This window comes from Crassostrea angulata, chromosome 2 (assembly GCF_025612915.1).
Source record: "Crassostrea angulata isolate pt1a10 chromosome 2, ASM2561291v2, whole genome shotgun sequence".
Classification (NCBI taxonomy): domain Eukaryota; kingdom Metazoa; phylum Mollusca; class Bivalvia; order Ostreida; family Ostreidae; genus Magallana; species Magallana angulata.
This window is the reverse complement of record NC_069112.1, coordinates 26,477,531-26,500,683: the sequence shown is the minus strand read 5'-3', so window position 1 is coordinate 26,500,683 and position 23,153 is coordinate 26,477,531. Positions and strand designations below refer to the sequence as shown.

Here is a 23,153-nt window from a genome sequence, read left to right as displayed (position 1 = left end):
TGGAAGCAAAAACTCGAGACAGAGTATAATTGGAGTTTTGTCTACTTGACAGCTTTAGTTTTTATTTAATATCATCAGTATTTACCATCGTCCAATCAATTTTGCATCAGGATAATTTTTAAGTTACTTTGTATATGTATATATAACATGCAGTAAATTCATGTCAAGATGTATCATATTCCTTAACTATGCAACAAAAACTAAATGTCAATAAGACTTTTCTCGTTTAATGCTTTCATTTCATTACATTAAGAACTTTTTTTCAAGAGATTAAATGAAATTATTATTAAGCCACGATTGTTCGTACAATGAGCAATAAAATGCGAATTGAAGTACATTTATAACAAACAGCAAGTCAGCCATGGGTGCTGAAGATAAGAGAAGGGGTTAAAAATATTATTAAACAACAAGAAAAAATATAAATCACTAGGTATATGTATACGAAAATATTTCTGCCAGAAACTTTATTTTAACATTATCTTTAAAGGAATGCGATACAAACAATGCAGGCGTATCTTCCAAAATAAACATATTCTCAACAATATTTTTACAATTCATCAAGAAGATTGAATATTTAAGATTTTTCAATTCACAATTATGTAACATGGAACGTTTTTCATTGAATGAAAAAAACACTTTTCTTTTAGTTGTTTTGTTTTTTTACACATTATCTTCTTGTTTTATCTTTTGGGCTTTTCAGACGAAAACGTATCTTACCAAATATATATATATATATATATATATATATATATATATATATATATATATATATATATATATATATATATATATATATAAAATTATAAAAAAAATATATATATCTTGTATCCAAGCAATATTTAAGCAAGTATGTATGCAGCGAATTAAATAGAGTGCTTGCTAGTACCGATTCTATATTTAGATTAGATAGAGAGCCTTTATTCAAAATCACCACTGCTGAGAGGGGGCACACTGGTATTTTTTCTTCATTGTTTAGAGTGTCGGTAAACCAGCTTATTGAACTCTAAAACAACTTTCTTAATTGTTCAAACTATATAAATTTTTACAAAGTGTGAAATACCTATTTTTTGATTTTGCTTACGTTTTGCCGGAATAACTACATAGTCGAATAGATTAAAATCAACTTTAATAAGTCAAAAAAAAGGTGTAATGTGTTGAAATTAAAATCATTTGATCTACTTCTGAACAATGTTCCATTTTGTCTGCAACTATGGCAATGTGACATAGGGATGTAACGTTTGCCTGTTAGCGGATCAATTTTTCTTATCTTAGTTAAACATGTAGTGTTGAAAACAAGAAAAAAAATGGTTTGAACATGTACAAACAAATACACCAACGTTTTTTTTCTAATTTTGAAAATATACATGTGAGTTACAATGATTCAATTAATAAAAAATGTGGGTTTTTTTTATTTTCTTTTTGAATACTTTGATATTACAAAACTTATGTCGGCTAGAATGATTAACAATGCAGATACAACTAAAATGGTTATAGCTACACCACCAGTAACCTTAAACGACATCCGATAATTGGACACCGAATTAAACTTCCTGATGTATGAAAAAAAGTCAGGCTTATTTATCAACAATTTTGTTCTCCCCTTTTCTATTGATTCTTGCAGAGTTTGGTTAGCCTCTCTGCAGATACAATAACAAACTTTGTCGTTTATTATAATCTGTGTGACGACATTTATTACGGCAAACCTAAAGATTTCGTTCATTTCATAGTTGGCATTGTTTTAGTGAGTGTAGCTGTTTCCAAAGGCAATGTTGTTGTCTTATGCATTCTTGTTGCAAACCGCAAACAAATGTCAGTGTTTGTTGTCGTTTTCTTACTTGCAAAAAAGCTGGATACACTGGTATGTTTGGTGCACTTGCTAAAAAAGCAGCCATAGACGTGTCTATGATATATATACCCGTTACAATAGACATGATTTAAAAATTCCATTCCCCACCGAGAGTCCTGTAGGGTTAGGTAGCTGCAGTTTTTGACCAATAAAGATGATAATCTATCAAGATATTGGATATATTTGAGATATTGGAAATTTAAAGCAAAATTTTTAAAAATACACTTCTATTGAAATATTCCTACAGAGAGATGGTCAGTTCATTGACTCTTTCAATAATGTCCAGTTTCGTTATTTCAATTTGTAAATGGATGGAATTTAAAAAAAAGGTTTTAATGGGGTATAGAAGGAGAGAAAGTTTAAAAAATGAGTTAGGCATAGCAAGTCAAATCTTACTCAATTAAGATACAAAATGGGCATATATCACAATTAAAACAATCGATGATTGTGAAAAGAAACATAATTTTAAAAAAATACTTAATAATATATTAGATATACATGTGAATAAACCTTATTATGTTTGGATTTACATTCCTCGGTGTTGATATATGCTCTGTTTCATCAGTTCGTTATGGTGGAATGGAGAACTTTGACAAAGTTACACATTAGTAAGGATTTTAGTTGGTAACGTATTTAAACACAAGCAAATCCATGTTAAATCTTTTCATGCTGAAAATAAGGCAAACACTCAATCAAGAAAGCCAAGTATTCACAATGTAGATAATTCTATTTCGATTCTACGATCGATTTCTGGCGAGATATTTGTTGACTCTTTGTTTATAACGTACTGAGCAGAGTTGTAATCCAAACAAGCTATTAAATACTTTACATCTGTCTTACTGTTAAATAATTTGGTTTAAGTGATCCAACTGTTTGGAAATTAGTTTGCACATTGAAAGAGATTAAGTCATTTATTTGTAAAGGATTGTGGACACTAATTGAAGTGGTTTTTTCTGTACTTATAGACTCATGCAATATATTCAATCAAAAGTATGATTAAGTTAATCAGATAAATTTGATGCAGAGTGTACTTCAATATTAGTTGTCCGCAAAGGTTAATTTGCTTTGCAGTCTAATCAATCAATAAATTCAAACATACCTTGCAGTTAGATAGATTATAGTTGTTTACAATCGAGTTCATTGATTAGACCATGTCGTTTTAAAATATTCGTTGCAGTAACCTCAGTTAATCATCACCGACAAATACAAATTTTAAGAAATATATACATCATTTTAGGATACATCCGACATTGTACGAATCTTGGATCATAAATGATTGCCACTATTGGCATGAAAAGAACTTTTACTTTTATGAAAGTTGCACATTGTTTATATAGCTTTTTAATACGAGGTCACACTAGGACAAACAGGTTAATGAAAAAGAATTACACAGATATTAATAAAACTGAATCTAACACAAATAATATATACAATGTAATCAAATGAGCTATTTTGATCTTGGTTTTAAAATATACCAAAAATTAAATAAAACTCTCTGTTATCTTTAAACCAAAATGTTGTGGGTTTAATTCTACATTTTATCTTAATGAGATAGTGTACGATTCGTATAGAATGGAGAGTTCAATCAACTCAAAACACAAAAAAATATGAATAATAATTCTGAAACAATCTATGATTGTTCAGAATATAAATATATATTTTAAATATTACAAGAAAAACAATAAACATACATGCGGAATCTTTACGTAAGGGATATAAGACTCGGCAACGCGCATCATCCAGGCCAATATCTGACATAATACCCCACCTGAGTCTTATATTTTACTTAAAACATTGCTTTGCTACAATAATTGCATATAAGATATTTTTTAACAAAACAAAACAAATACTTAAAGATGTATATTTAATGTTTAAAAACTGTTTTATGAAACATATCCAATAAAAATTTCGTTAATAAAATGTTATTCTGAACGCATTCTTGTTTTCCTTTCACATATGAAAGATCTGGTCACTGCTATTGTTATAATACGGTACTCGCAGTTCTTTCAATGGAAAACAAATCGATCACGTCTGCTATTTGTAAAAGGTTTTATCTGTTATGGCTAAGCGGGGTACATAAGGGGTTTTGTCATAAAAAAAACATGATTTTTGTGACGATTTTTCCTTTATTGAACCCTTATAATATTGTACTAACACTTAAACATACAAGTGTGTATAAATACAGAAGAGCTTGCTTTTTTATTTTCAAACTTTTGATGTCTTAAGCAAAATGGTTTCGGATGACGAGTTTCCCTTAACACAAAACAAATATCGCGATGATTCTCCAACTGATGAAAATTCTGACGTAATTCTAAATGACATTTTAGACTTGGGGGAAGAAACCAGGAATAAAGCAAATTTCCAAATGAATTTTAATTTCAAAAGTGACTGTTTCTCTAATATTTCCGATTTTGAAGACGACAGCAATCTTTTGATACAAGCTTCTCAGGAAATTGAAAGTTCCGAACGCTTTTCTATACCTCTACAGGAAAGGGATGTACAAGAATTCGTTATGAACTCGTAACCTATCAACATCATCAACAAGACGCCATGGGCAGTGAGTGTTTTCAATTTTAGAAAAACGCTCGTGGTTGGGAAGGCGAACTACTAACAATGTCCAATGAAAGTTTGAGTTTAGCTCTGAAATTTCTCATTTTCCAAGTCCGCAATAAGTCTGGAAAAGAATATTATCCGAACACAATTTATGAACAAATTATATCCCTACAGCATTATTCGAAAGCAAACCAAAACATTGTGAGTTTTCTGGACGACACCGAGTTCAATACAATGCGGGAGGTTTTAGACGCCAAGATGAAAAGTCTGTTAAAACAATGTATCGGACGTAAAGGACGACAAGCTGACATCATTTCGATAGATCAAAAAATATCATGTGGCAGAAAGGAATGCTAGGAACAGACTCACTGAAGCATATTTTGGACACTTTACTCCGTGCAGCTCAAGAGCACCGGAATCTAAGGGTTGGTGAAAACTCACAATTGACTATCAAAACATCTCCGAACAACGTTGGATACTTGGAATACAAGGAGGATGTGTCAAAGTGCAATTTAAGGGGTCTTAATCACCGCAAAGTGGAGCCTAAAGTTACAAGAGCCTATGAAAATCTACTCCAGCTTGAAAGATGTGTTGTAAAACTCTTTGAAAAATACATGAGTTTACGGTACGTAAAAATAAATTCCTTATATAACGTCATACCCTCGATTTGTGTATTTTATGCATCGTTAATATATTTATTTTTTCCCTTTTCTAGCTCCAGCTGTGGAAAATGCGATTCATTTTATCTGAGACAAAACACGCACCAAAAGGAAGTTTATGGTATGACAGTGTACCAGTGGGTACTCATTCTTTACAACAGACAGTGACGAAGATGTGGAAAGAAGCAGGTTTTGATGGATACTATACAAATCATTCTTTGAGGGCTACTGTTGCAACACGCCGGGGTCAACGAACAACTTATCTCCGAAAAAACAGGCCATAGGTTCTCTGCCATTCGCGCATACAAACGTACTTCGGAGGAACAAAAGCAGAGCGTCAGTGATTTGATACAAAAACAGTCCACTGTCTCAGCATCAGAGTCCAAAAAAGTAAAATCTAATGAAAGTGTTTCTCTTGGATCAGCTAAAGAAATTAAAATAACAGCTGGGGATGTTACCGTTAAGTTAATTTTAAACTTTGAAATGGTTACCGTTGGTACAATTTTAGATTTATATTGTGTTCTTCTGCTCATGAAGGATATAAACTAAATGTTTAACAATTACTATAAAACACGGTAATTTTCCGTATTTACAATATTTACAGTTATGCACATGTTTTCAATAAATCTTCTTTCTTGATGTTTTGGGTTTTTTCAGTCATGTAATAGCTTTAATATTGGCCTTGCTTCCATAATATTGGAGAGTGCCTGGTACAATATGAGAAATAAAATACTATAATGACAAAGAATTGACTCACAGCAATGTTTTAATTGGTGGATATCAATTTGAAATTCGTAGAATAACGTTAGAACTTTAAATTCTCGAAGAAGTTCCCATTAAGAACTCTTGAACTCTTTAAGACGCTACGTCAGCCGTTGTCCATCTAAGGTCAATATTTAGAAATTAATTTCAGGGTGTATGTTTGGTGCTGCTAGATTCAGTATGAACACATTATTGTTTTGATATAAATTTACCCTGCATTTAAGACTAAGGGGATTAAATACAATTTAAATAGCTCGAAAGTAACAGGCAAAAAATGTCGTGATTTGTTTTAACTTAACGTAATTGATTTTAAAACTAAAGTATGTGTATTTTATATATATATATATATATATATATATATATATATATATATATATATATATATATATATATATATATATATATATATATATATATATATATATATATTAGGGCATACAATAACTTAAAGTAGCATATCTAGGATTTAAATGCAAATCTAATGGCTAATTGTCAGACCTCCCATCCTCTTTGAAAAGAGGATTATTATTTTGCAGTCTGTTTAAAACCGCCTCAATTCTCTTTACAGTCGTTAGGGTCTAAAAGTACCGATTAGAGATTATCTTCACATTATTTCTTCATTTGGTTACAATTGAAATATATCTCAAACAGTCACAGGCATTCTTTTTTTCTGTTTTAACAAGTGTGTAACTCTTTTACATTGGGTGTTAGATAGAAGAGGAACTGATCTAATTTTGCTATTCTCTTGTAAACACGTCAAATACATTTTTTTAAAGCAGTAAAACCCCTTCGTTGATTGGTCAAAAGTAAAGATCGTGCAACGATTACCTTTGTTCGATACCTATCAATACCTAAGGATACTTTTGGGGAGTTGAGTTTAATCAGTCTAACTGCTTTAAGATTTCATTAAAAAATTATGAAAAATAAAAAAAAAACGAAAACAACATTATTCAATGCCAAATATCGTTCAATCAATAAGTTTCAATATTTTGACATCATTGATTCAACCAATTCTAATAAGTGTGTTGTCTTCTTGACATTTTCGTTTTCAATTTATTTCATACAAACATAATTTTGCTTTATTCGATCCAATTTTAATTTATTTAGATTAACACATGTTCTCTTCTTACTCACCACAAGTTTACACAATCGGGTTCAAACAATATCTTTATTTTTTAATCATTTGTTCAGTATGAAATATTTCAGAAGGTAATAAAAGTAAACTAAAATAATAAACTTAAGATAAACACACTTTTCTGAGGGTAACATCATGTACGGTAGATTAATACAGTTTGTTATAAAAGTTTTCATATCAAAGATTCGATTTGTTCACTTACGTACAGAATCATGAACTTCGAATCACGAATCTCAAATGTCGTATTTTGAATTTCAAATCTCAAATACCGATTGGTTTTCTCGGCGTTAGAACTGAGACAACTGATTTATTCAACTTTTAATATCTATCAAAGAATTCTACTCAAAATTGCAGAAAATTTGACTAATCAAATATCATATTTGTATTGAGCAAAATATATTATACAAATTTAACAGACGCGTTTTTGTTTAGAATTTCTGTAAAATAAAATTAAATACAGAAATGATATCTCCAAGAAAGAAAACCAATCCGTACACAACCAAACCAATAGTAGCCACCGCAGTAGCTATCACTTTCGACGTCACACGAATATCTGGGGCGGAAGTGCGTTTCCTGGTGGTTGATGTGAGCCCTTTCTGGTTTACGATTAATTCCCTTCTTCTGTTTTCTGTTCATTCTTCCATAGTTTGGTTTACCTCCCTGCAGATGCAGACACATGATGTGGTGTTCATTACAATCTGTGTGACGTCATTAGTTGTAGCAGACGTCATAGTTGTAATAGTTGTCGGTATTGTCGTAGGCAATGTTGTTCTCGTAGGCGTCATTGTTATCAAAGACGTTGTTAATGTCATAGGCGTTGTCATAGTCAAAAGTGCTGTTGTTGTCGTAGGAGTTGTTGTTGGCGTTGTTTCTGTAAGCGTCTTGATTGTGGTTAAAGTCGTCTTTGGTGTAGTCGCCTGTGTTGTCATTTGTGTCGTAGTCGTCGTTGTTGTATCCGTTGCTGTTGAAGGCGACATACACACGTCTGGGCTAGTTATAGGACTTTTACTTGCAAAGTTGAAGAGCATTGTGGGACATCGGTATAATTAGCACAACTACTGAGATAGCAGCCATTTTTAGAAAGGTCTATGGAATATCCATTACACAGATCATCACTGTCACACTGTGATTTACAGAAGGAATTGCCCCCACTCATGGTGCTGTAAGGATTGGTTGCGGCTTTGTAGTTATTATGTAAAACGTAGCTAGCGCCTCGTACTAATGATACTGAAACGTAAGAGTAACTTGTTCACAAATAGATGCAATACTATAAGGTTTTTATTTCTAATAATGAATTTTATCATATATCGGTTGCTTCTTTGTAGTTATAATGTAAAATGTAGATAGCTCCTCATACAGATGACACTGTAACAATGTGATAAATGTTTCTTATATAAGATATAACAATGTATAAACGCGTCGTTCTTGTGATCCAATGAGGTTGACTTCAAGTTGTTTAACTTGTTTCGAAATGTGAAATAAGTTTAACATACGGTAATGAAAATGATTTTAATTCTGGAGATTATTTACGTTTAGAACAGTCGGATGAAATAATATGGCTTATAGTTATTCTAGTTACACACACATTTAAAATATACCCTCTCAAAAAAAAATTGTTAGCGCATTAATAATTACAAAAGAGAAAACTGATCATGAAGCGAATTGGAGACTTGTCTTCAGTTTCCGACGATGTCATTTCTTAACAATATCTTAAGGTAATGGTCCATGCCCCACTAGATAAATAAAATGCGTACAGAATTTTTTCATATTTTTCAAACATGTATCTGAGGATATGCTCTTATAAAATTTTACCCTGTTAGCTGGTCCATCGGTATTATAAAAGCTAGGGCCGTTGCTAAAAATAGAACCGATTGCGGAAATGGCGCTTTTCTCATACACAAAGAATATAAGCCTAAGCCTGAAATTTGACTTTTACAAATTCTTTTTTTGACTTATATCCTATGTAAAATAAAGGAATTGTTATTTCAAAACAAAATTTTTTATGTTACACTTGCTTATTTATCAAAAAATAGATAAATCTGCATACAAATTAGATAAAATGAATAAATTTTCAAAGAGAATATAAGCTCTTATGATTTTATTTACGTACAGAATTCTCTAAAATTTTGATATTATTTACATCTTAACGCCATTAATCAATTGGAAATAAAATACCCAAGGGACCGGCTTTTACAGGATCACAATTGGCATATTTTTGGTAAAATCATTAAAATATATATTTTGAAAAAAGATCTGTAAAAATAAAACTGTGCATAGGTTAATTATTTCATAACTCTAAACAAATATGTTTTCATAATTGTTAAATAGAAAATATGATTTAAACAAACTGTAGATTAATCTGTATCATTTAAATCGCAAAAGATGGTTTCTTTGGATATCGGTGAGTATTATGGATCGAGATCGGTATTTAGAAATTGCGGATACATGCGTGGATAATGCTAACTACCTGATATATGCCTTCAAGACAAAACCTCTATTCAAACTTTTTTTTTTTACTGGTTTTAAAGACTGTTCTTATAATGAAATAACTTCTCTTCAGCGCATGGTTTTTAATTCAAAAAACATTTTTTTTTGTGGAAAACAAATCTATGCTCGTTGCTAAGCGAATAGGATAAAGATGATATAGGTCAAATTATTTCCCCTTGTGTTTTTATCTCCCTTATGCACTGAAATATAGATCTCGATCAGGGTTTCATTTTGGATGTTTATGGACTTTCAGGGATTAATGTTAAAAGAATTTGATTAAATTCAACCTTATAATGGATTGATGTTTATGCAGCACAAAAGTAAGCGGTCTATATTTTCAAAACGAGTACGCAATCGACACAACCTAGTCATGTTATTTCGCTGATTAATACCCCGGTGGGCCTAATTGATTGCAGTTGCCAGGATTTTTGATATATTTGTTTTGAATCAATTTCTATGACAGCTTGATTTCTTTGTTTTGAAATACGCCTTTTAACGTTAGGTCTCAATTAGATCGGGCACGGATAAGACGTAATAACGCGTGAATTACGTCAGACGTTGTTTTGTGACGTATGGATAATGACCTTAAATATGTGAATTCAATATTATCAAAAAGTATTGCTTCAACCAAATTTGTTTTTTCATTTAACTTACCTTCAATTGTCCATACAAGGACAACGTATGAAAACCTTGAATGCATCTGAAACACCAAACTATTGAATTAAGAAGTTACATTTGTAGACTATGACTTTTTTAGACTTTATATATATATATATATATATATATATATATATATATATATATATATATATATATATATATATATATATACACCAAACGAACCATCTACTAACCTAGCATTAAACTAAAAATAATAATATATATAACATCAGATCGGAACGTGGCAACTACATCTTTGGATTAAAGATCATAAGCCCGAGACAGAAAAATCACGTCCGACACAGCTGATGGTCTGTTTAGAAGTGCTGAAAGATAACGCGAACGAATTAGTTTGCTTACTTGGGTTGCTCTTAATTAAGTTGTACTAGTAAAATAACTGGTAATGTATTCTGTAGGGGAGACAGGCTTTGCAAATGACCACATAAATATACACAGAACTTTAAAAACTAATAGAAATTAAATTTAGAAAATAAAATGGATAGAAAAAAAATCTATCCATTTTAGTTTCTTTGTTTAGAATTGATATCACACAGTTATAGCCCCTAAAATTATTAATTGCTATTTCCTTAAATTTACTTCCAAAATTTTCACTATTCATCATAGAGACCTAAGACAACTATGGATGGGAGCATCTACACCGGACGTACAAAATGACTTAAATGTCGAAGGTCATTGCAATTTGAATATCTGCTATTTAAGCACGTTTTAATGTCTCTATGGTTTAGGGTGGTAAAAGAAAAAAACAACCTTTTAAATAGATATAGGGAGACATCTTTAGACATTTAAAAGTATAACCATTAGCTCCTTCATAAAAATAGTTACTGCCCTTATCGTGTTTTTGATAGGGTTATTAAAGATTTTATAGAAAGAAACCTTTGATTTAAGTTACATTTGAGTTCTAATGATCATAAGAAATACGTTTTACAAAAATGTTACATACCGTAGAACAATTTATTGAGGTAAAAGTTCCTAGCATTAATATCAATATCCTGGTGAGAACCGTATACCGTGTATAGTTTATTGTGAAATAGTTAAGCACACAGTTGCACATATTCATATAACCACATTGTTTGTTCGAGAAGGCTTAAATAGGATAAGATGCAACTTAATTGATTTTTTTCCCTATGTGTCACTTTTTTCTAATTATTGTTAATTAGCAAACACACCGCTAAAGCCCTGAAAATAATGTTTGTTTGATAAGTAGCTTTGGATGCCCTAAACAAACAAAAGGTAAATTTAAGTCCACAGTTATGGAGGGCTTTATAAGATCATAGAGCGCTATTAAACATAAATTCCTAAAAAAGAATATGGTTTTCATTAGTCAACCCTTCAATGCCGAATATAAGAAAGTTTTTAAACCGTTTTAGAACAAACAGTTTTCTTGGGGTTTATTTCTTATTTGTTATATTTTGAGTAATAAGATTTCTGTACCTTTAATCATAGAGTAAAAATAAACAAGCTAGATTAGAAATATATACATAAAATGCTAAAATACACAACATGTTGATCAAAAGTTCGAAAACACAAGAATAAGTTTTTTTGACTATTTTTCATATTTCAATTCACTAATAGTTTTAGCACTAAATGCATATATTTAGATGTTGTCGGTTCTATAACACACCAGGACTGCAAATTTTCATAACGCAATTTTGTGTCCACAACCTAAGTGTGTCATAGGACTGCCGACATCCAGTAAAAAAACAACACATTTATGGCTAATAGATTATGTTCACTCATTTTGTTATTTTTGTATGAAGTATTTGTGTATCGTCCCTAAAGCCACTTTATATGCTCTAAGTCATTGATTGATAGGAAACAGACGTGAAATAGCCATATAACAGTCCCTGAAACGTTCTACTTGAACGGTGAGTAAACGATGAACGCATGCTGAGCGAATGGTGAGCGTATTCTGAACAAACTGTGAGCGCACGCTGCATTTAGTGAGCACTTATGGAGCGCAGAGCGCAAATGGAGCGCAAAGTGAACGGTGAACGCACGGCGAACGATGTGAACGCTTTGTGTACGCAAGATGAACGATTTATTCGAAGTGCCTCGGGAGTTATGCTTATATTGTATTTCGTTGGTAATCAGGAAAAAAAAACCAAATAGACTACAGTATCCTGCATCCTGTTCTGCAAAAAAAAATAATATCCTGTCCTTTTCTTTAACTTAACATTTATATTTACATGTAGGGATAAGTGTACAAAAAAGACAGAAATGTAGACGATGATACTTTTATAAACGAGTCATCGAAAATTGTAATAATGACAATTTCTAATCAATACATAAAACCGAATATTTTTAGAACAAAATTAACTTAATTACCTGTAAATCGGAAATATTACATTGTACGCGGAGTACCAAAGTAGGTAAAAGACTAGGTAAACAAACAGGTAAGCCTCAGCATTATATTTTTGTTTTCGTTTGATATATCCATTATAGCGAATAAAACAGATATTGAACTTTGAAGTATTGCTTAAGCAAACATTTACATCATTCCCCCCTACCATATGATAAATACATGTCAGTAAGTTTATCAGTAATTTGCTGCATGATTTGTTCGGCTATAAATGGTAAGTAAACATGATTTGTGAAATTATGATTACTTTATAAATGATTAAAAACATCGCATTTATTGATAAATCATTTGGATTTTTTGTTTATGTATAAATTCATAAGGATAAATAGTAAGCTTACATTTCTTAATTTGATCTATTCATTTTATTTTCAGGCAACGGTACATTTTTGGTTGGACATCAACACTTTTTTTGTTACTACGGACTTGCTCAAGAATGTGTACTTTCAATAATTAGGATTATATTTTGATTAAAATGATGTTGTTGATGTGTAAGTGTCATTTAACCTTTACTCAGCGTTCTTTTCTCATTTTGCTGTGACTCGCAAACACCTATCCTTTTACTTTTGAGTTCCGAATGAATATAATAGAAAACGGACTGAACGAAAAGTAAAAGCTGATTGAACGCTGAGCGCAATATGAACGCACAGTGAACGCACAGTACACGATTTGTGAACGGTGGGCACGAACGGAGCAGAGCGGATAGCGCAGGTGAACGCACGGTGAACACACAGTGAAAGCTAACAGTGAACGCTTTGTGAACGATGAGCACGAAACGGAGAACATAAGTGAATCCACTGTGAACGGTGAACGCAAGAACATATGGAAAAGTCGAACATCTCTTGGACTTCATTATGATACTAAGTTTACTTTCGAAATTAGAAATATAGTGCAGTCAATACAGAGACTTTCTATTAAATAATCATTTTTATAAACGGATTTATATGATTTATTTTTATTTAAACAATAAAATGCTTCTTTTGGTGATTTATTCGGGATATGAAGGTAGTGACAATGCAGAAAAAATACATTACCCCCGTTAGCCATGATCGCTACCTTCATAATCCGCATGAATCATTAAAGAACGCATTTTATTGTTTATGTTAACATCTTTATTTTATCTAATTGATGAATTGATTATAAAAAGTCATTAAAATTCACTAAATTACTGTTAATGTACTTAAGTACGTTAGCTAAAAGAAACAGCGAAATCGTTTATTGTAAGACTTTGAGTCTGACATCATTATGATTATTTTGTGCAGTCCGTGATTTTTCATAGGTCGCTGTAGGTGTGGACCAATCGGTAAACAGGGTGTGTTGATTTCTGTTTCTTGTCAGTTTCAGCCGCTGTAGATTTAGAACCAATCGATAAACGGGCGTGTCGATTTCAGTCTGGCTGTTTCTATAGAGCTATGAATTAACTATAAGTTTCCATAAGAAATAGAGGGAATAATACCTGTTAGATGAAAATATATCTTCATAATAACATATCAAATTGATGACGTAAATTTAAACCTTTCGTTTAATATTACAATATTCAAACAGGCTACGCGTATTCATAAAAAAAATTAAACGTCGCAGATTCCAGATGCAAAAAAGAAAGGGAAATATACTCCGAAACAATTTACATTCGGCGAATGTAAATTGTTTTGGATGTAATAATTCACTTCGGATAACTTTTTTTGGTCAAAACTAATATACAAAACGTATATAGCATATGAATAGTTTTTATAGGACTTATGTACGACACTATTTGCTTTATGAAAAAAATGTCTTTAGAATATGAAGTTTTTAAGTTCCATTTAAAAAAAAATAGGAAATTTAAAAGAAAGACAATTAAGAATTATTTTCTAAAAGCGTGTTTGTAAAGTGAGTCCAGATTATCATTAAGACTTACTTTTGTATTTAAAATAACAAGCTTTAATACGAAGACATCATTAACTACTAGGCTAGAAACTACTTCCTTCACATCTTTTACTTTCAAATCACCATTTTATTTTGATGACGTTTACAACCAAAATGAATATTGATTTCAAATTTAATCTCATAAAAGCATGTGAGAATATAATAAAAAAAGAAGAAGATCAGTTTAAAAAGTTTATTTGGATATGAAGTTGGTTTGTCACATTTGGAAATCTTGTGTAGCCCGAGGGGCTTCTTAAAAGATTTAATCACGTACCAACCAAGTTTATATCCTGGTGAACTTTTTAACATTGCTGTTTATTTCTTATATTCACGTTTGAAAAAGACAAATTGTACAGAATCATTATTATCACGATGTTTCAATATTGCAATCGTCAAACGTTAAGCGCGAACGATAACCATTGTGGGATCATTAAAAAAACCCATATAAAATTAAACGTTTTCGCAATCCTCATTTGAAACGATGTGTGATCTACATAACGTCAACCAGTTTTACTTAATGTAGACCAAACATCGTTGAAAACTTGGTCGATTGATTGCAATTCATGCTTTTAATGTTTACTTTTAGTCTGCCTATTTATCAAAAATAGAATTGAAAGAATTGCCGATTCACTGGGTTAACCTTTTGTGTTATACTTTCTTTTACGCAGAGAGAGAGAGAGAGAGAGAGAGAGAGAGAGAGAGAGAGAGAGAGAGAGAGAGATTACTTATTACTGATTTTTTTACTCCCATGCTTCATGAAAGAAAAATAAAAATATTTAAAGCAATATGAGCTGCATTTTTCATGTTGAATTTTTTTTTTTACCAAAATGTTATTTTCTACTAAAATGACAAAAATATCATGGTTTTTAAATTTCTGTTAGCCATATTTTTGTGGAAAAGGCCATTAAGAAGCCTTATTTGGAGCAAAATTGAATTATTGTCGTCCTGTACAAAAATTGATTTGCTATATATTCCATAGAAGAGAAATATTTCCTTTGACAAAAATTAATGATTTTTTCAAATCTTATTTATCATAAAAGTTTAAGTTATATGCAGACTTATCATACTAGCAGGTTTTTGCAGCAAAATAAAAAAAAAAAAAAAACAAAACAGCTCATATTGCTTTAAGAAAAAAAATTATGAGTACTTCCTATGCGAACGGAAGTAACGCCAGATTAAACAAAATCAAAATAACATGCACATACATATATCATTCATCTAAAGACATAGATCTATCATCCAAAGAAGTTTGGTTGTTCATGTCAATATAGATTTTGAGATCTCGAAAAGACAAGGTTCTATGTCTCGGGACCGGAAACGGAAGCGCTCAATAAAATAATAAAGCAAGGTTTGTTTTTTTTTTGTATATTTGCCAATTGTACATTATAGATAATCAAGCTAGCTAAAACTATTAACAAAAACATAAAAACCAGTTAAACTTATAAACAACTTTTTGTGTTTGAATCCTTTCGGAAGCGATGGTCGACAAAAATCCAATGAAATGTTTATCATCTTGTTTTTGTCTTGATCACTAAGCTCCCTGGGATAATTTTAATATCACACCGGAATTAGAATTTTTTGTTTGATTAACACTGCATTGAATTAGATGAATTATGTTGTAATTTATACTTAAACATTCATTTCATGTAAAATTGATGGAATACATAAAAAGAAAAATTATGTATGACGTCATCACTCGTTTTGAATATCGTAAGATGCAAGATGTTTAAACACATGTACAAACAAGGTTAATCATCCAACAGAGTTTTGATGGTATCCTTATAGAAACATAGATCTCTAGGTGACGAGCTTTTTTTGCTGTTAATTATGACTATAAATGGCACTACACGGGTTAAAATTTCTTCACATTTCTATGTGTGTCTGCATTTGCATTAATACAACCAGACGCTGAAAAAATCAGTAGAAAGAAGGAAACAATAGTTGGTCGCAAACAAAACTGAAATGTCTTAATCAATAAGGAGATTGCTAAAGATTCTCAAAAAAACCATCATAAGTGATAAGGGCTGTAGAAGCAATAATGTTACTTAGGTTTGTATTACTATCTTCAATTCTAGTATTTGTTTTATCTACCCGTTTTGTAAATTGCAACTTCAACACACTTACACATAAGTAATACTTTCAGTTTGTAACGTATTTGAACACTACTTAAAGATAAGTACATTGAGGTGCTGGCATGCTAGTTTTATTAAAAGACTTCAAGCTGAGAAGGAAACAAACCTTCAATTGAATAGATTATATTCATAAAGTAGGGCATTCTATTTCAGATTCGGCGATCGATCCCTAGCAGGACATCAGTTTATCATTATCATTTTTTTTCTATATACTGAGCGATACGGTAAACTTGAAAAAAAACTATTAAACATATATATATATATATAAATATATATATATATATATATATATATATATATATATATATATATATATATATATATATATATATATATATATATATATATATATATATATATATATATATATATTTATTTCTGCCTTTGAATTCATATTCACAGCTACACTACTGCTACACAGGTAGATCCGAATTATTCAATCGTTTGGAACTGGATTTGTTCATATAAAGAGATTATTTCATGGACTTGCAAAGATATATCGACACCATTTAAAGTGCTCAAATGTTCCTGTACTAAGGAACGATGCAATTCATTCAATCACAAGTATAATTAAGTGTATCTCTTTAATTTAATGCTTGGTTTCTTTCAAAATTAGCTGACCACAAATGCTCATTGATTTTTTGGTTTTATTAATACATGGTTTCAAACATACGCTGCAGGTTCATGTAGATATATTATACATATTCATAACACAGATTATTGATACGAGTAAGACCATTGTTCACAATGTCTTTAAAAAATGATCGTATCAGTATCATCAATTTATCATTAAGAACTAATACAGATTAAAAAAAAAATGATTTTTCTTCTTTAATCCCAGATTCACCGAATATTAGAATTAACAGCAAGCAAATAAGCATTAGAATTTATTTCCGATAATAAGACTGTAATAACATTTAGTGGCGAGTTTTGTCACAATCTACTTATACAAAGTAAGCCCATACCGGCGGAACCCAAGGAACACTACCCACCTACAGGGGTGACCTCCCCTGGTCACTGGCGCGATAGTACCCCCACAGGCAACTGTGGTGGGAACAGTCCTCTGGGTGCCCACCTGAGTGACTGCCACAACCCAAGGAGGAAATCAAGTTCTGACTCGGGCCTTAACTCTTACCTGCCTCCCCTGGTATAACCCACCTGGTGATAACACACCCCACAGGGGTAGGCCCCCCAAGCTTGCCTTTGGTACCAAGGGTCAAGCCGGTCCTTCATGTACCAATGAAGTGACCCCTGAATCCTCCCCAGCACTGAGGATGGATACCCCCCCCCCCCTAGTTTTGAGACAGATACTAGAGAAATCCTCCTTCGGGGTAATCCCCAGATTCCGCCGCCCCCAACCCAGATTGTGACAGTATGAATTTACCATAATCCCACGAAAAATTAATATTCATATCAAATATTACACAAACTACTTGCTTGTGCCCAAGTGCCTGTACGACACAAACAAAAAAGCCAACCAATTGGCAATATTGCCTTAATTAAAGCAAAACCACCCTCTACACAGAGAACTGTGTTACCTTATTGTCCATGAATATACACTATAAACTCAGCGTCAAACACACAGCAAATTGCACACTGACCAACTTTGGCCCACATCCAGGAATAGTCACTACCGATAATTGGAGACCTTATGGTTCCAAGTCCGGTTCACTTTTCTCCAACACAGGGTGCTATCAAGTCCAGTCCGAATTTATCCAAACAGGTGTGCTCAAGTCCAGTCCACACATGTCGACGCAGATTGCCAAGGTACACAGTTTACTCCAAATGTAACAGTTACTGAAAACACAACAAGAAAGCAGCAAGTATCTGTCCCTTATTTATGTGAAATGGGAAGGGTGGGTGGGTGAAATTTTTTAAGCTGCTCGTCTGCCTTGTAACCGTCGTCTGATAAATCAGTATCTATTAGAGGCTTAGTCGTATGAAACAATGTGTATATGCAACGATCATAGTCTCAGGGATGTTTGAATTGAACAATGATGCAGAGTTGTCGCGCTTGCACAGGAATTAAAAGCATTTATCACAATTTGGTGATAAATGCAAAAAAAAAAAAACACACGGCAGTTGTGGATCATAAATGATCGCCACTTTTTGGCAGATAATGACCGTATGCTTTTACCTACATTGTGCATTGTTTTGATCGCTTTTTAACACGATATTTGTTCTATAAGAAACATGTTAAAAAAGAAATTCACCGATTAAATAACACTGGTAATTCATGAGCTATTTTTATGTAGGTTTTAAAATATTGCAAAGAAGTAAATTAACTCTCTGTAATATTCGAACCAAAATGATGGGAACATTATATCAAAAATGTTGATACGGAATCGACAGATAATTTTTGAATGCATTGAAAAATTGATTAATTTAAATCAGAATGCTATAAAGTTAAAGTCAAAACATACGTTTCTTTTTTTATACTAAAAAGTAGAAGACAGAAAACAAGTATGAACTATTTTTTCCCTATCTTGTGAAGAATGTTTATAGATTACCTAAAGCTTTTCCCAAATTTGCCAGAAGTAAATGTCGTGTGAAGATGACCCCCTATCAATCCCTGACTAGTGTAAGGATCAGTGGGGGGGGGGGGGGGTGGTGGTGGTGTGTGTGTGTGTGTGGGGGGGGGGGGGTAATCAGGCTCACTGTTTTGAGGTTTCTTGAAATAATTGTGATAACGAATAACAAATAAAACGTCAACATCTTAAAACTGGCAAAAATTCTTTAGTTAGTAAATTAGACCCTTTTGTGATATACAATTTTGCTAATTAGTGTGTTGTCTACTTGACATGTTTCTGTTTGATTTATCAACTAACCTTGGCTGTGGACTACATACAAACTTTATATTGATTTGTTTTATTAATGTTTTTCTTCAATCACACAGAAGGTGGTTGGTTGGCATAACGTAGATGATTCATTGTTTAAATCTTGGTCGCTTGGCTCAGTTATATTTTTTATTGTTTACTTTCCGTAGGTATATTTCTCATTAACACAATTAAATCAATGGCAATGTTCACTTTGTTCGGTGTTTGACCTTAAAGCAATATTTGTTTATTATTATTTTTATTATTATTATCAAATTCATATTTCATTTTTTAATTTTGTTTCTGGAGGCAATGAGAGAGAGAGAGAAAGAGAGAGAGAGATATGTATAACGAATAATAACATCAATCGAATAGTATCAGTCTTTATCAACTCGAACATTGAATTGATATAAAACAAACTGTTTAACTTTGAAAACAATAACAAAAGATAGACTCTTCTAGTAAGACATGTTCTTCAAAAGATGAATATTTGAATATTGAATTTAGAAAAAACCATATATATGTACAGTCAATGAACTATTTGCGACCTGTTAAATATCATTCTTTCGCTCTCGTTGTCAGGACGAATTTTTAACACATTTTCAATAATTGTATAAAGAAGAACGAATATATATTATAAACTTTGTTCTGTCAAATGCATGTATAATACTAGGGAGAATTAACCCTTTGCAAGAGTAAAGGGGTAAACAAATAGAAAACTAAAAAAATAAATAAATAAGAAACGGTAAAAAAAAAAAAAAAAAACCCGCTCAAATAACTCAGATCTGATGTGATAAAACCTCAACAATTAGCTTATTGTCCAATTAGATTCATTGCTAAGACCCACCTGATGATTTTATTTTTGGATTAAAACAGATTTTAAAAACTGTTCTCTCCTAATTAACAACATGTTTACAAAATCGGGTTCAAACGTATTAAGGAAAAAATAAACCCTGGTTAAAAAGTATCAAAATTACAAAGGGTGAGAAGTTTTACCTAGGCTCGCCAATCCACGTTTTCGTTATTAATTTAATTATCTATCTTGTATGGTATCATACAGAAGGTAATATAACAAAAGATAAACACATTTTTTTCAGTGGATAACGTCATTTCCGGATGTTTATTACAGTATGGTGTCACTGTGATAAAGGTGTTCATAAACAATTTGTTACTAAATATTGAATTTTGACTCACGAATCTCAAACATCTTATTTAAAATGTTGAATTGCAAATCTTGAATTTTGTTTGGGTCATATCGGCGTTGATACTGAGATCGTTTTTTATTCAAATATTAGCATTGATTAGAGAAATCGACTCAAAATTACGGAATAATATCATATTTGCGACGAACAAAATATATCAAACAGGTTCAACAGTTGCTTTTTTGTTCAGAATTTCTGTATAAATAAAATTAAATACAGAAATGATATCTCCAAGAAAAAAAACCAATCCATACACAACCAAGCCAATAATAGCCACCACAGTAGCTATCACTTTCGACGTCACACGAATATCTGGGGCGGAAGTGCGTTTCCTGGTGGTTGATGTGAGCCCTTTCTGGTTTACGATTAATTCCCTTCTTCTGTTTTCTGTTCTTTCTTCCACCGTTTGGTTTACCTCCCTGCAGATGCAGACACATGATGTGGTGTTCATTACAATCTGTGTGACGTCATTCGTTGCAGTAGACGTCATAGTTGTTATAGTTGTCGGTATTGTCGCAGGCAATGTTGTTCTCGTAGGCGTCCTTGTTATCAAAGACGTTGTTGTTGTCATAGGCGTTGTCATATTCAAAAGTGCCGTTGTTGTCGTAGGAGTTGTTGTTGGCGTTGTTGCTGTAGGCGTCATAGTTGTCATTGATGTAGGCGTCTTTGTTGTCATTGGCGTCGTTATTGTCGTGTTCGTCGTTGTTGTAGCCGTTGCTGTTGAAGGCGGCATACACACGTCTGGGCTAGTTATAGGACTTTTACTTGCAAAGTAGCACGACGAACAAGATGGAACATCGGTATAAGTAGCACAACTACTGAGATAGCAGCCATTTTTAGAAAGGTCAATGGAATATCCGTTACATAGATCGTCAATGTCACACTGTGATTTACAGAAGGAATTGCCCCCACTCATGGTGCTGTATGGATTGGTTGCTGCTTTGTAGTTATTATGTAAAACATAGCTAGCGCCTTGTACAAATGATACTGAAACGTAAGAACTTCTTCATAAATAGTAACAATACTGTAGGTTTTTTTTCTAATAATGAATTATATCATAAATCGGTTGCTTCTTTGTAGTTACAATGTATTATGTAAAATCTAGATAGCTTCTCGCACAAATGATACTGAAACGTAAGAATAACTTCTTCATTTATAAATACAATACATGTACTGTAGTTTTTCTTTTTGAATAATGAATTATATCATATTTTAATTTGTCATATTTTTTTAAAGGTAGAAATGTGACAAGAATTTAATGTAATGATTGGCATTTCAAAACAATTATCATCATTTAAGAAAGTTCATTTCAAGGCTGTTGTATAACTTACTCTCGATTGTCAATGCTAGGATACAGTATGGGAAACTTGAAAACATCTGAAACAACAAAGCATAAAACAACGAAGTTATCTGATAGTAAGAATCTGGGTTTTTGGCACATAACCTATGAATTTGAAATCAAGATTTCAGTAATAGTTTTGAGTATGTGTTCTCCTAGAAATTGTATTTACATGTAATATTTTCACATGTTGAAGAGGTTGATCTTTCAGACGTTTACAGTAGCGCACGTGTACTTGGGGTATCGATTAAATTTGTCGCGCATTTCTTCATAAGTTTTTGTAAAGACAATGTTTATATGAACTTGTAAATTGCCGTTTAAACGTGAGAAAAAAGTGTAGCTTTTGCAACAAAAATAATCTAATTAAAGAGTTGATATACTTTTTTGATGCATTAAATAGATTTTTAAACTACATTTAAAAATATTCATATTTCCAAATACATTTTCTTATATGAACCGATAGAAACGCAAAAACGTTCAATTCGGTATGAACTTTTTCGGGACGTCACAATATTCATAGCACACGATTATAGCTTGTCGCTTGGATTATTGTAAACATAAAATCTCGGTATTAAATTATAACAATTCTGAACGATTTGTCGTTCTCAAACGTAAATATAAGTAATAAACAGCAATGTTAAAAAGTTCACAGGGATATGAAGTCAGTTGGTACGTGATCAAATCTCTTGAGAAGCCCTTCGAGCTTCACAGGATTTGATCACGTGACCAATTAACTTTATATCCCGGTGAACTTTTAAACATTGCTGTTTATTTCTTAAGCACATTGATAAGAAATTCTCCATTCATTTTGAGTTTATTAATTCAAATAATGTTACAAAACTGCGTTGAAATTCACGTTTTCACTAGAAACGTAATGGAATTTTAACAGATAAAGTAAAAAAAACCGTGTAGGACAACGTGTAATTATAACACACGCACGCTTACCATTACATGTTTCACATCCCTCTCTAATGTATGAACATGTGTAAATCAAAATGTAATGCAAAATTATTTCCGCATACTATTGCCGTATATGAAAACTGTTGACGTCAAAAATGTTTACACATTTTATAAATTTATTGAGTAGATTCTTTTTATCACATGTTTTACAACGCCTTTTGGTAAACCTCAATCATTCTCTGTAAACATTATAATCTTAAGCCACACAATACATTCACTACACGACATCAACATCAATTTTATTTGCATGATAAAAAATTTTTGAAGATTGAAAAATTATTATGATTGGAAATACATCTAACATTAAAGCATACGTTAGG

The 23,153-nt window shown here is 31.8% G+C and overlaps 1 protein-coding gene across 1 annotated transcript; it reads right to left on the bottom strand.

Annotated features, from left to right (window-relative positions):
- Nucleotides 1–7,666: 7,666 nt before the first annotated feature.
- On the bottom strand, nt 7,667–20,971 carry LOC128174092 (probable serine/threonine-protein kinase clkA). Its single transcript, XM_052839728.1, has 3 exons — nt 20,827–20,971; nt 8,080–8,182; nt 7,667–7,916 (listed from the first exon to the last, which is right to left on the bottom strand). Exons 1-3 carry the CDS (start codon nt 20,969–20,971, stop codon nt 7,667–7,669), a joined length of 498 nt encoding a protein of 165 aa, XP_052695688.1.
- Between the last annotated feature and the right edge of the window lie 2,182 nt (nt 20,972–23,153).